The 13632-nt window shown below is 37.4% G+C and overlaps 1 protein-coding gene across 2 annotated transcripts in view; it reads left to right on the top strand.

Moving 5' to 3' along the window:
• Window positions 1–13632, top strand: part of UACA (uveal autoantigen with coiled-coil domains and ankyrin repeats) — a 47361-nt gene that overhangs the window by 22252 nt on the left and 11477 nt on the right. Inside the window, exons 10-15 of one of the 2 annotated variants that reach the window (XM_032593611.1) lie at window positions 1298–1366; window positions 4987–5094; window positions 5625–5657; window positions 6164–6262; window positions 12134–12170; window positions 13049–13101. In XM_032593611.1, coding sequence (XP_032449502.1) covers window positions 1298–1366; window positions 4987–5094; window positions 5625–5657; window positions 6164–6262; window positions 12134–12170; window positions 13049–13101 — 399 coding nt within the window. The remainder of the gene's footprint in view (window positions 1–1297; window positions 1367–4986; window positions 5095–5624; window positions 5658–6163; window positions 6263–12133; window positions 12171–13048; window positions 13102–13632) is intronic. The other variant, XM_030317797.2, reaches the window with a different exon arrangement.

The raw sequence follows: 13632 nt of genomic DNA on the forward strand, positions 1-13632 counted from the left end.
ATACTAGTAGTTAGCATCCTGGCATACACTTTGAAGGAAAGTGGAACGGGATTAGGGGATGAAGAAGGAGAGGGCAGGAAGCTATTTTAGATGGCGTGGCCAGCAAAGGCCTCTCTCAGGAAGTGACATTTGATCAGAGGTCTGAAGGAAGCGAGAAGGAAGCCACGAGGGCTCTGTAGGAGAAGCCTCACGGGCAGAGGGAAGGGCAGGTGCCAGCCCCTGATACAGGAACATGTTGAACATGTCCACGGGGCAGTAGAAGGTCAGAGTGGAGGAGCGATAATGCACTTGACCGAGGAGGAGAAGAGGCGGGCGAGGTAAGCAGATGTCAGATGATGAAGGGCCCTCTGAAAGGAAGGCGGGGGTGAAGGTAGAATGAGGAAGCAGGTCAGATCTCACATGAGGAACAGTCCTTTGCTGGAAGGAATGAGGCTAGAAATGTAGTTTGGACCAAATCGTAGGTATGAAATATCTGTCTAATGGGACCTTGCCCCTCTCATTAGAATGGTAGTTAAAACACCTGGTGAAACAAAACTCGACAAATAATACAAAATATAAAAAAAAAAACCTGGGAGAATTAAAGTATTAGTTTTTTTTTTTTTTTAAAGCTCTCAAAAAGGAAGACCATAGCTTTCTAAACTATTATGTAGATGAAAAGGTCAGTTGGGGCCAAAAAAAAAGGTTTTACGCTGTCTTATTAATGTTTTTATGAAAGCACATCTGTAGGCTGGAGTAAGGTTTCAAAGCGGTCAGTGTACAAAACGACATGTCCTGAACCGAGTCATTTTAGAGATCTTCTATATAGCTCTGGTCAGAGGATTGTCTCTCTCTTTCTTCCCACACCCTTTGTTTTGTTTTTCAGTGCTTAGAAAAGTAAATAATTTCCATATTTCATTTTAACATTAATGTAAGTCCCCCTCCTTCTTCATTTTCAATACTAGATTTTTTCCTTTGGGAATAGTTGATGATGCCTTCTAACGCAATGTTAGTTTTGGGTCTAGCGTGAATCCTACCTTTTAAATCTTGGTGACTTTAGTTAAAATAAACCCTTCACAATTCAGATTTTAAATTTTGTTATGTCTTCGTATTTCAAAATACATCATACTTGATTTATTGAAAACCTAAGAGTTGCCGTCCATTTGGAGTTTTAAGTGGAAACACTGCCACCTTGTGTTTTTTGTACAGCAAAATTTAGCGTTGGATAAGCTTCAGAGCGCTGATCATTGCCTACTGAGGAAAATGTCCTTCTCTGTATTTTCCTACTGGCTAACCTGTGTTTTCTTATGTTTCACCAAAGCGAAATCTGCCATACATGCTAGATGAAGTAAATATGAAGTCAGGTCAGAGGGAGCATCCAAACATTCAGGTAAAAAGAAAAAAGTGGTGTCTTCCTTTGCAGCGAATGGCAGTGTTGTTTGTAGTGGGGTCGGGTGAGGAGAAGGAACAAGAAACGAGAGAAAATGAGTGGGAGAAAGGAGGGCAGCCTGTTATGTTTTGTGATTCTGTTTTCTTGCCATATCTTCTAAAAGATGTTTGAAACAAATGGTTGGGTTGTATTATCTTACAGAAAGTATCGTTTTCATATGTATTAGGAGCAAATAATTTAACAACTTTACGTAACTTTTTGTTGATTTAAATATATCTGTTTTGGGCCATAAATTCTAAATTTGTATTTATTTTAAAAGATGAATACAAGTTTAAATAGTGTGATTAAAAATGATAGTTATTAATGTAAATAAATATTTACTTTTGTCTAATGCAAGTATTTTTTATTTTGATCAAAAAAATCATTTGTTAAGCACACAATATTTTATGTTCATCAAAGTGTTCAAAAAATAATTATTATGTGGATTAATGTCAGAGGAAGATTCCATAATTAAACGGCTTATTTTATGACTGAAACACCGTTAAAATATACATTGTATAGCTGTTTTCCATATGATAAAACAAAAGCATTTTATTTGGGCTTTTTTAGTTTACTATGTGGTATTAAGAAAGTGAACTATAGCCCTAAATTGGAGCCTTAAACATGTCATCAGAACACTGAAATAATAATTAGGTTAGCAAAAGCAGTAGAACACTCGCATGAACTTGAGAGATGTTAAACAGAAGTTAAAGTGGCATATTCTTCTATTTTCTATTTCCAGGTGATTCTTTTATTTTGTACTTACTAGAATCATGGTGGTTTGCTGTGTTGTATATGCTTGTATTAACTAGACAGCATAGGACCGTCGTCTGTAGGCATACCTCGGAGAGACTGCAGTTCAGTTCCAGATCATCGCAATAAAGTGAATATTGCAGCAAAGCAAATATTGCAATAAAGCGAGTCAAATGAACTTTTTAGTTTCCCAGTATATAGAAAAGTTATTTTTGCATTTTACTGTAGCCTGTTAAGTGTGACGCAGCGTTGTATCTAAAAAAACCCCCAATGTATATATCATAATTTAAAAATAGTTTATTGCTGGGGCACCCGGCTGGCTTGGTCGGTTAAGTGTCTGGCTCTTGATTTCAGCTCAGGTCATGATCTCACAGTTGGTGAGCTCGAGCCTCTCATCAGGCTCTGTGCTGACAATGTGGAGCCTGCTTGGGATTCTCTGTCTCCTTTTCTCACTGCCTCTCTGTCTCTCAAAAATAAGTATAAATAAACATTAAAAAAATACTTTATTGCTGAACCTGGCTGGCTCGGTCAGAAGGGCATGCGACTCTTGATCTTGGGGTCATGAGTTCGAACCCCATGATGGGTGTACAGATTGCTTAAATAAATATTTTTTTTTTAAAGAAAAAAGAAAAAAGAAAAGTACTTTATTGCTGAAAAATGCTAGACGTCATTGGAGTTTTCAGTGAGCTGTCATCTTTTTATTGGTGAGAGTCTTGCCTTGGTATTGATGGCTGCTGACTGTTAAGGGTGGTGAGTTGTTGAAGGTGGAAGTGAGTGTGGCAGTTTCTTAAAATAAGATCCCAATGAAGTTTGCCACGTCGATGAACTCTTCCTTTAACAAAGGTTTTCTTGGTAGTATGCTGTTTGGTAGCATTTTCCCCACAGTAGAACTCCTTTCAGAACTGAAGGTGATCCAGGAAGCCTGGGTGGCTCAGTCATTTAAGCGTCCTACTCTTGATTTCGGCTCAGGTCACAGTCTCAAGGTTCATGGGTTCCAGGCCCATGTCTGGCTCCATGCTGACAGCGTGGAGCCTGCTTGAGATTCTCTTTCTGCTCCTCCCCTGCTTTCTCTCTCTCTTTCTCTCTCTCCCTCTCTCTCAAAAATAAAGAGATAAACATTTAAAAAAAAATTGGAGCTGATCCTTTCAAACCCTGCTGCTGCTCTATCAACTAAGTTTATGTCATATTCTAAGTCCTTTGTTGTCATTTCAATAATCTTTCCAGGATCTTCACCAGAAGTAGATTCCATCTCAAGAAACCACTTTCTTTGCTCATCCATAAAAAGCAACTCCTCAAGTCATCAGTTTTATCATGGAATTCAATCCCGTCTTCGGGCTCCACTTCTAACTCAAATTTTCTTGCTATTTGCTGCACATCTGCAGGTACTTCCTGCAATGAAGCCTTGAACCCTTCAGAGTCCTCCATGAGGGTTGGAATCCACTTCTTCCAAACTCCTGTTAATGTTGATATATTCTTAATGGCATCTAGAAAGGTGAATCCTTTCCAGAAGGTTTTCAATTTACTTTGCCCAGATCCATCAGAAGAATCTCTACCTAAGGCAGCCATACAATACATACAAAATGTACTTATTTTTTTATTTAAAATTTTTTAAAATTTATTTTTGAGAGTGCAAGAGAAAGCGAGGAAGCAGAGGAGGGGCAGAGAGAGGGAGAGGGACAGAAGATCTGAAGTGGTCTCTATGCAGACAACAGAGAGCCCCACATAGGGCTCGAACTCACAAACCGTGAGATCACGACCTTAGCCGAAGGCAGATGCTTAACCGACTGAACCACCCAGGCACCCCCAAAATGTATTTTTTTAACTAATGAGCCTTGAAAGTTGAAATTACTCCTTGATCCATGAACTGTAGCATGGATGATATGTTAGCAGCCTTCATAGAATTGAAGAGAGTTAGGGCCTTGCTCTGGATTTGGCTTATGGGAATGTTGTGGATGGTTCTGGTTTGATCTTCTATCCAGACCACTAAAACTTTCTCCATATCAGCAGTCAGTCTGTTTTGCTTTCTTATCATTCATTCGTTCACTGGAGTAGCCCTTTTTCCTTCGAGAACTTTTCCTTTGCATTCACAACTTGGCTAACTGGTACAGGAGAGCCAACTTTGGGCCTTTCTCAGCTTCTGACATGCCTTCCTCAAGCATAATCATTTTTAGCCTTTGATTTAAGGTGAGAGACATGTGATTCTTCCTTTCACTTGAACAGTTAGAGGCTACTGTAGGGTTGTTAATTGGCCTAATTTCAGTATTGTTGTGTCTCAGAGACTAGGGAGGCCTGAGGAGAGGGAGAGGGGTAGAGGAAGGATCAGTGGGTAGAGCAGTCAGAACATAAACACTATTTGTTGGTTAAGTTTATAATCTGAGATCGGCACAGATGGTGCCCCGAGACAGTTACAGTAGTATCCTCAAGGATCACTGAGCACAGGTCACGGTAACAAATACAATTAAAAAGTTTCAAACATCGAGAGAGTTACCAAAATGTGACACAGAGACAAAGTAAGCAAATGCTGTTAGAAAAATGACACCCATAGACTTGCTCAGTGCAGGGTTGCCACAAACTTCCAATCTGTAAAAAACACGGTGTCTGCAAAGCACAGTAAAGCGAAGCACGATAAAATGAGTATGACTGTGTATGATTTCTGATCTACAAATTTTAGATCATTTAAATGTCATCGAAACTATTGTGTATTTGGACTTAAAGCCGTTTTATAGATGTATACATCCATACATGATAGCAAACTACTTCTAAAATTTTCTTCCATAAGAATTGCTCTTTTAAGGCCAGTCTAGCACCTGTTATCTTTACTATTTAAGGATCTGGAGATTGAAAATGAAGATTTGAAAGAGAGGTTGAGAAAAATTCAGCAAGAACAGAGAATATTACTGGATAAAGTCAACGGTTTACAACTACAGCTGAATGAGGTAAAGAATCTACATCATCTAAAAAATTTTTTAAATGTTTTACTACCAGTAATCGTCCTTGACAACAAATCGTTAATGATCGCCTGTCACATTAAGTCACCGTGCTAGATGCTAAAGGAGGTACAGCCAGGTCCTTGCCCTTGAGGAAAGTTATATCTTACTGGGATCTTTACAGGAAACTTTCAGTGTCACATGTAAGAACAGAGAAATACTGTTGGTAAATGGTGATAGCAAAGCTCTGAACTCTAGTGGGGGCCCCGGGATTGGAGAGGAAGGAGCAGACAAAAGACGTGAGGAAGAGGAGTAAGTAGGAGTTGATAAGTGATAGGTTCTCAGGAGAATCAGTACATCTGAGCCTGGTTAGTGGGAAAAACAGATGAAAGCTCAGACCACAGAATTGGTCACCTAGAGACGTGTGCTTCTTGTGTCCTTGTTCCCAATCCTAAAGACACACGCTAGTCTTTTAAAATGATACTCGCCAAGTTCATGCCTTTTAATAACGAAAGTACATTTCTTCTTTTTAAATTTAGGAAGTAATGGTTGCTGATGATCTGGAAAGTGAGGTAGGATGATAGGTTTTACTTTAAAGATATAAAATCTTACGTAAATGGAAAATGGTACTGCTGGAGAGGTTTGAATCTTGAACTGAGTTGGGGATGAGGATTCTGTTTCTGGGTATTGCTTAAAGGGGAAAACAAAACGTACGTGTGACTGTGAAAATACACGTTAAGTACAGTAGCATGGGTTATCATAAACATTTTGTTGTCATTGCCTCTGAATGCCTGATTTTCTGTGAAACTTCTTATGAAAAGATGTAAAGTTGTAAACACTACAAACAAAATGTCTGAAAATAATAAGATCTAAAACAAACAACAGACATTTGAATTTTTCATTGTATTGTTGGTATGTGTTCTATATTAGTATACTTGTAGAAATTTTCAACTCTACTAATAGTTAAAAATACTAAAAAAAATTAAAGTAATTTTAATTCACATTTTCTGAAACCCATTTTTAACCCAGTTGCAAGCACAGAATGATTTTGCTCTGTATTTATTCCTTTCCATTTCAGAAAGAAAAGCTGAAGTCCCTTTTGGCAGCTAAAGAAAAGCAACATGAAGAAAGCCTGAGAACTATCGAGGCTCTGAAAAATAGATTTAAATATTTTGAGGTATAGAAAGCTTAAATAAATTATTTCATATAACACAAAATGGGCAGTGATAAGGAGCTTGGAGTCAGACTTAAATTTGAATGATCGCTTTTTTCTTTATTGTGCAAACTCGGGCAATTTATTTAAAGTCTCTGAGCTTGCTACCGCTTTCGCAAAATTGGGGGGGATTGTCCCCCTCTCCACAGAGTTGTTGTAAAGGTTAAACGAGACGCCTGAAATTGACCAATGTGTGCCTGGCGTTCTCTTCCGTCCCAGTATCTCTTCCCTAGCTTGCCTCTTTGTCCATCTTTACCTTTACAAAACTTCATACTTTTACCTGTAAATCTGCAATGATTGTGATAGTGATAATAACAAAGTGTCATAAATGAATAGTATCTTTCCAGGCTTATCTCAAGAGTCTGTGTGTATATGCCTTAAGTAGACCACTTTGGTGAGAGTAGTGTCTTAATAAGTCTTAGATCGTATACTCAACTTTGGTTGGATCAGTTAGCTCTTATGTTTTCCAAAGTCATGGTTTTTAAAAAAATTTTTTTTGTTGAAATACAGTATACATTATAGAGTACACTTGTTAAAGTGTATATGTGTTGAAGAACTTTCATAAGTCAAACACACTGAGATCAAGAAGCAGAACATCTCCAATACCTGAAAGCCTCCTCATTCTTACTTCCTGTCACTACCCACACTTCTTGCACCAACAGTGACCACGCTCCTGATTTTTAACTGCACAGGTTTGTTTTGAAAGGCCGTAATATATATTTTATAAATGTTCATCACTGGGGTCACTGAAGAAGGTGGCTGATTCAGTGTGAATCTTTTATCTTCATTGGGGAATAGAACTCCAAAGGACATAACAAAAGTAATTTTTTTCTTTGTAAATGAAAAAAATGCATGTAGCTGTGACAAAAAGTAAAGACATGGATGAATCTCACAGACATAATGTTGTGTGAAAGAAATCAGACACAAAGAGTACATACTTCATGATTCCATTTTTATGAAATTCGGAATCAGACAAAACAAATCTATAGTGAACGAGGTCAGAGTAGAGGCCACCTTTTGGTGACGGGTTACTGACTAGAGGTATGAAGAAGCTTCTGAGGGTGCAGGGAATGTTCTAGATCCGGGTTGTGATTACACAGGGTGCGCATATGCAGAAAATGTATTGCACTGTGCACTTAATATTCATGTATTTTATGCCTCGATACATTGAAAAAAATAAAAGCATGTTTGCATTTATATGACTGAATCCCGAAGATTATTCAGAGATACAGGTTTATAGGCTAATTTAGAACTAGTATAGTGGCTTCTGTCTTTCACATTTGAACATGTCTGTTTTTAAGGTTAATAGTGAAACTTGTAACAGTTAACAGCTCATAGCACCAACCATGTGCCAGGAACTGCTCTGTGCGCTTTGCATGCATTTCATAAACACATCGACTCTGTAAGGTAGATTTTACTTTAACTCTGCTTTGTAAGTGAGGAGACTGAGGCATGGAGGGGCTCTATAAATAGTAAGTGGCAGGGCCAGAACTTGAACCCAGGCAGTCTGACTAGTTTTATCCTCAGTATGGCTTGAATGAGAAAATACAGTTGTGAATATAGGATTTTTGAAGTATTGATCAAAGTTGGATACCTATAATTGAGTACTATTTTTGTATTTTCTTCTACGAGCGGACACTCACATCTTAAGACTAACATGTTTTTCTGGAGCTGTAGACAAACTTGGAGTCAAGTCTATAATTTTCAGTAAGATTATAATATATTATAGAAAAATAACATTTTTTCTCATAAAAACAATACATAATTTATTTTAGAAAATTTAGAAAATATTATTAGACTAAAAACAGAAGATAAACACACCTATGATCCCAGCACTCTTCGTACCTGACTGATCTCCTTTCAGAACTTGCTTTGTGCATAACTTGTGTTACGTGCACATTCAGCCAGAGGTGGGAATATCGTTTTGTAACTTTTGCACATATTATAGTGGGGACATTTTCTCTAGTCAATAAATAATTCATTTTGATGAATTTTTACATTAGAAATAAGTTTTTACTTTCAAAAAGAAAATTAGAGGGTCCACTTTACATGTGATCCAGTATTTGTGACAGCAGCCATTAAAAACTAAGAATGCGGGGTGCCTGGGTGGCGCAGTCGGTTAAGCGTCCGACTTCAGCCAGGTCACGATCTCGCGGTCCGTGAGTTCGAGCCCCGTGTCAGGCTCTGGGCGGATGGCTCGGAGCCTGGAGCCTGTTTCCGATTCTGTGTCTCCCTCTCTCTCTGCCCCTCCCCCGTTCATGCTCTGTCTCTCTCTGTCCCAAAAATAAATAAAAACGTTGAAAAAAAAATTTAAAAAAACAAATAAAAAAAATAAAAACTAAGAATGCATTATTTATAAATATTGAATATTTACAACTGTGTCCTCTCACATGCTAAAAGTTCCTCCTAAACTGCCAACAGAAATGCTACATTCTTTGTATATATAATATGTAGGCAGTTCCCTTATGTTTGTAGAAAAACGTGGAAAAATACGGGTATTTTAGAATGAGACTAATTTTATGAGACAACTCATCAATCCATTTTTATGTGAGTAGTCAAGTAAAGGTAATAAACCCAAACTAAGTTTTTTGAACTCCTTATTATGCGGATAGGCCTCTCCCAACCCATACATGTATAAGCCCATTTAGCAACTATTGCAAACTCTAATATTTAATATTACATCTAACAAAGAGCTTAACTAAGCCTACAGATATCTTTCCATACCCTTGGGGCACTAAGGATTAGTGGAAGTGGCATTAATTTATAGAACTATGGACCATTTTTATTGTGGTCACCTAGATCACCTTGACACATAGCTATTAGTACTAATACAGATACACAAACACAAACTACGTCTGCACATCCTTTTTTAAATTGAAAATAGTTGACCCACAGTTTCAGGTGTACAACTTAGTGATTTGACAACTCTGTGTGTTATGCTGTGGTCACCACAAGCGTAGTTCCCATCTGTCACCATACGACACTGTTACGATGCTATTCCCTGTACTGTACCTGTTATCCCCATGACTTATTCCTTCCATAACTAGAAACCTATATCTTCCACTCTTCTTCATCTGTTTTGCCCATTCCCCTAGCTTCTCCCCTCTGGCAGCCATAACACTGTTCTCTATATTTATGTGTCTGTTTCTGCTTTTTGTTTGTTCATTTGTTTCGTTTTGGGGATTTCACATATAAGTGCATTTGTCTTTCTCTGTCTCATTTATTTCACTTAGCATAATACCCTCGAGGTCCATCCATGGTTTGCAAGTGCCAAATAGTTCTTGGTGTGTGTGTGTGTGTGTGTGTGTGTGTGTGTGTGTGCGTGTGTGTGTACATATGCCATATCTTTTTTATCCATTCATCTATGGGTGGACACATGGGTTGCTCCCACACCTTGGCTATTGTACATAGTGCATATATCTTTTCAAATTAGTGTTTTTGTTTTCTTTGGGTAAATTATCCGGTAGTGGAGTTACTGGATCATATGGTATATTTCTATTTTTAATTTTTTGAGGAAACTCCATACTGTTTTTCATAGTGGATGCACCAATTTACATTCCTACCAACAGAACACAGGGTTCTTTTTTTCTCCACATCCTTGCCAACACTTCTTATTTCTTGTCTTTCTGATACTAGCCATTATGATAGGTGTGAGGTGATATCTCATTGTGATTTCAATTGCATTTCCATGATGGTTAGTGGTACTGAGCATCTTTTCATGTATCTGTTGGCCATCTGTATATCTTCTTTGGAAAACTGTCTTTTGAGGCCCTCTGCCCATTTTTTAAATTGGATTATTTGGGGGAGGGTTGGCTTGTATAAGTTCTTCCTGTATTTTGGATATTAGTTCCTTATCAGATATATGATATATCATTTACAAATATCTTCTCCCATTCACTAGGTGGCTTTTTTATCTTTTTGATAGTTTCCTTCACTGTGCAAAGGCTTTTTATTTTTATGTGGCCCCAGTAATTAATTTTTGCTTTGTTTCCTTTGCCAGAGGAGGCATCTAGAAAAATGTTGTTGTGGCTGACGTCAGCGAGATTGTCGTCTGTGTTTTCTTCCGTGAGCTTTTTGATTTCACATCTCACATTTAGGTCTTTAATCCATTCTGAGTTTATTTTTTGTGTATGGTATGAGAAAGTGGTGCAGTTTCATTCTTTTGCGTGTAGCTGTCCAGTCTTCCCAGCACCATTTGTTGAAGACGCTGTCTTTTCTCCATTGTATATACTTGCCTTCTTTGTCATAGATTAATTGACTGTATGAGCGCTGGTTTATTTCTGGGCTCTCTGTCCTGTTATGTTGATCTAGGTGTCTGTTTTTGTGCCATTACCAGACTGTTTTTTTTATTTTTTTTTAACGTTTATTTATTTTTGAGACAGAGAGAGACAGAGCACGAACAGGGGAGGGGCAGAGAGAGAGGGAGACACAGAATCTGAAACAGGCTCCAGGCTCTGAGCTGTCAGCACAGAGCCTGACGCGGGGCTCGAACTCACGGACCGTGATATCATGACCTGAGCCGAAGTCGGATGCTTAACCGACCAAGCCACCCAGGTGCCCCGCAGACTGTTTTGATTACTACAGCTTTGTAATTTATCTTGAAATGTGGGACTGTGATACTTCCAGCTTTGTTCTTCTTTCTCAAGATGGCTTGGGCCATTTGGGGTCTTTGTGGTTCCATTCAAATTTTACTATTATTTGTTCTAGTTCTGTGAAAAATGCTGTTGATATTTTAATAGAGATTGCATTGAACCTCTAGACTGCGTTGGGTAGTCTAGAGGTTTTTTTTTTAAACTTTTTTAAAATTAGTTTATTCATTTATTTTGAGAGAGAGTGCGTGTGCACACAGGCTGGGGAGGGGACAGAGAGAGAGGGAGAGAGAGAATCCCAAGCAGGCTCTGCGCTGATAGTGAGGCTCGATCCCATGAACCATGGGATCGTGACCTGAGCTGAAATCAAGAGTTGACGCTTAACCGGCTAAGCTGCCGAGGAGCCCCAAGGTAGTATGGACATTTTAACAGTATTAATTCTTCAAGTCTATGAGTGCGGAATATCTTTCCATTTGTTTGTGTCATCTTCAGTTTCTTTCATCAAGGTTCTTAGTTTTCAGAGTATAGGCCTTTCACTTCCTTGGTTAAATTTCACCTCTGTGTATCTTTACTCTTGAAGGTATATGTTTCAGTTTGTTTGTTAGATTCTGACTTGAAAAAAAAGGAGCAATTCAAACACACTTCAATTCAGAGTACCTAAAATTTTTCTTATTCTCCTTTTCCTAACTGACACATTGACGGATTGATTACTAACTGTGTGTAGGTCTGTGCCTCAGTTTCCTTTTCTGCTCTCTGTCTCCCTTTGCCTTCCAAAGTTTTCTGTATTTTATAAATTCTGAAAAAAGAGGTTACACCAATATTTCACAGGCAGTGAGGTAGGGTTCCCGCTCCCAACAGGGGTAGAGTCAGTATTGGAGGCACAGGTGGCAGCTTCTTCCTTTTGAGGTAAAACAGCAGCAAAGAGCATGCGCTGAAAGTTGTAGTTCATTTGGGGCTCAGTTGTTTTTTTTTTTTTTTTCTTTTGAGCAATAAAAGTTTTCCTTGGAACACTTGGCTGCTTTTATTAAAATGCCTAGTGAAGTAGTTTATTCCCAACTGATCTCTCTAATTGTTGCTAGTGCTGTGACTTTTTTGTGGTTTTAAAGTAGAGTAATACTCGGGAGAAACAAGGAATGTTGAAAATGTGGTTTTAATGGTTGGATCATTTAGAACTGAAATAGATACAGAATGTAACAAAATGAAGCAATATTCACCCAAATGTTTTAATTTATGCTTCTGATTTCAGAGTGATCATTTAGGATCAGGAAGTCATTTCAGTAACCGTAAGTATGGAAGCATAGATTATCATGACTGTTCACCCAGTTCGGACAAGGGAGAATGTTTACGTCTGTTTGTTTTGTCTAACTGTATATGCCCTTCTTGCTGCTAAATGTCAACTACTTGTGTGTTAAACCTCAACACATCGAAGCAGGAAGAGGTTAAGATGACTGCTGTAGCCTCGAACAGAAAATCTGGTAATCCTGAGGCTCCGATGTTCCCTAGCCACTTGTATTTTTAAGTTGGATATTGTATGAATGGCCAAACTTACCTTGTTAATTAGTAGATATTTGTCTTGTGATATTTGGAACTTGTTTTTTATGAAAAGAAACATGACATAGTTTTCTCATTTGGAGAAATCTTTGGATATAGTCTCAATGCAGGGAAGCATTTTAAAATGAGAAGTTACATAAATAATTATTTCTTACTTAAGAGTATATGTAATTAGTATTAACTTCGGTTTTTTGTTTGCTAGTTCTAAAGAATTTCTCTACAAAATCCATTTTTTGCTTCCTAATAAATATTAAATTATCCTTTACGTACAATAGTAATGTTTATCCCGTAAGTTGTAAAGAACACCATTTTTATTTTGACTGATTATAAGATATGTATTTTATAATAATCATGTAGCTTATTTAGTCTAACAGTCTTATATATTTCTAAAAACCAACTTAGTTTCTACTCAGAACAATATAGATACTTCCCTTATGTGTCTAGAAAAAATAAAGAAAAACAGGGGTATTTTAGAACGAGGATAACTTTATGTTTTAACTCATGCTTTTCTTTAGTTTGAATAAGAGGAGAGATAATAACACCAAATTAATTCTTAGCCTATTTGGTATGAGTATTTCAGTTAAGATCTCATTTATTTGGATTTATGTAGGAAAAGAAGATATGCTTCTCAAACAGGGTCAAATGTACATGACAGATTCACAGGTAATTGTTTTTTAATTAAAAATATTTGTACCTTTTTAAAAAGAGGAAAACAGTATTGTGTATTAATTGAATACGAAAATGGAATACAGAAATTCAGTATACATTGAATAAGGCCTTCATTTTCAAAGAAAAGTTGTTCTTGGTGTTCTGAGTTTAATAAAAGCCGATAGTACTGTTTCTGTTGCCCTCTAGAGTGTTTTGACGACAGTAGCTTAAATAAGAGATTTGAATTACAAGTTCATTGTCTTTGATAGTAAGCCTCATTAACCATGTTCGGTTAACTCTTCATATTTACCCATATAAAGGGGAAGCCAACTACGAAGTCAGTTTATTCCCAACTGATCTCTCTAATTTTTGACTTTCTAATTTTTTTTCTTTTGAAAAAAGTCTCTCTAATTGACTTCAGAAGTCATTTTTTTGGACTTTGAAATGTATTTTTCCTTGCATTCCAATATATATCCTGTGTGTTGGAAATTCACCTCAGAATAAGGAAAGCTTCCAAGAGGTAGTGTTGTCTGATTTTCTAACCTG

Source organism: Lynx canadensis, chromosome B3 (assembly GCF_007474595.2).
Source record: "Lynx canadensis isolate LIC74 chromosome B3, mLynCan4.pri.v2, whole genome shotgun sequence".
Taxonomy (NCBI): Eukaryota; Metazoa; Chordata; class Mammalia; order Carnivora; family Felidae; genus Lynx; species Lynx canadensis.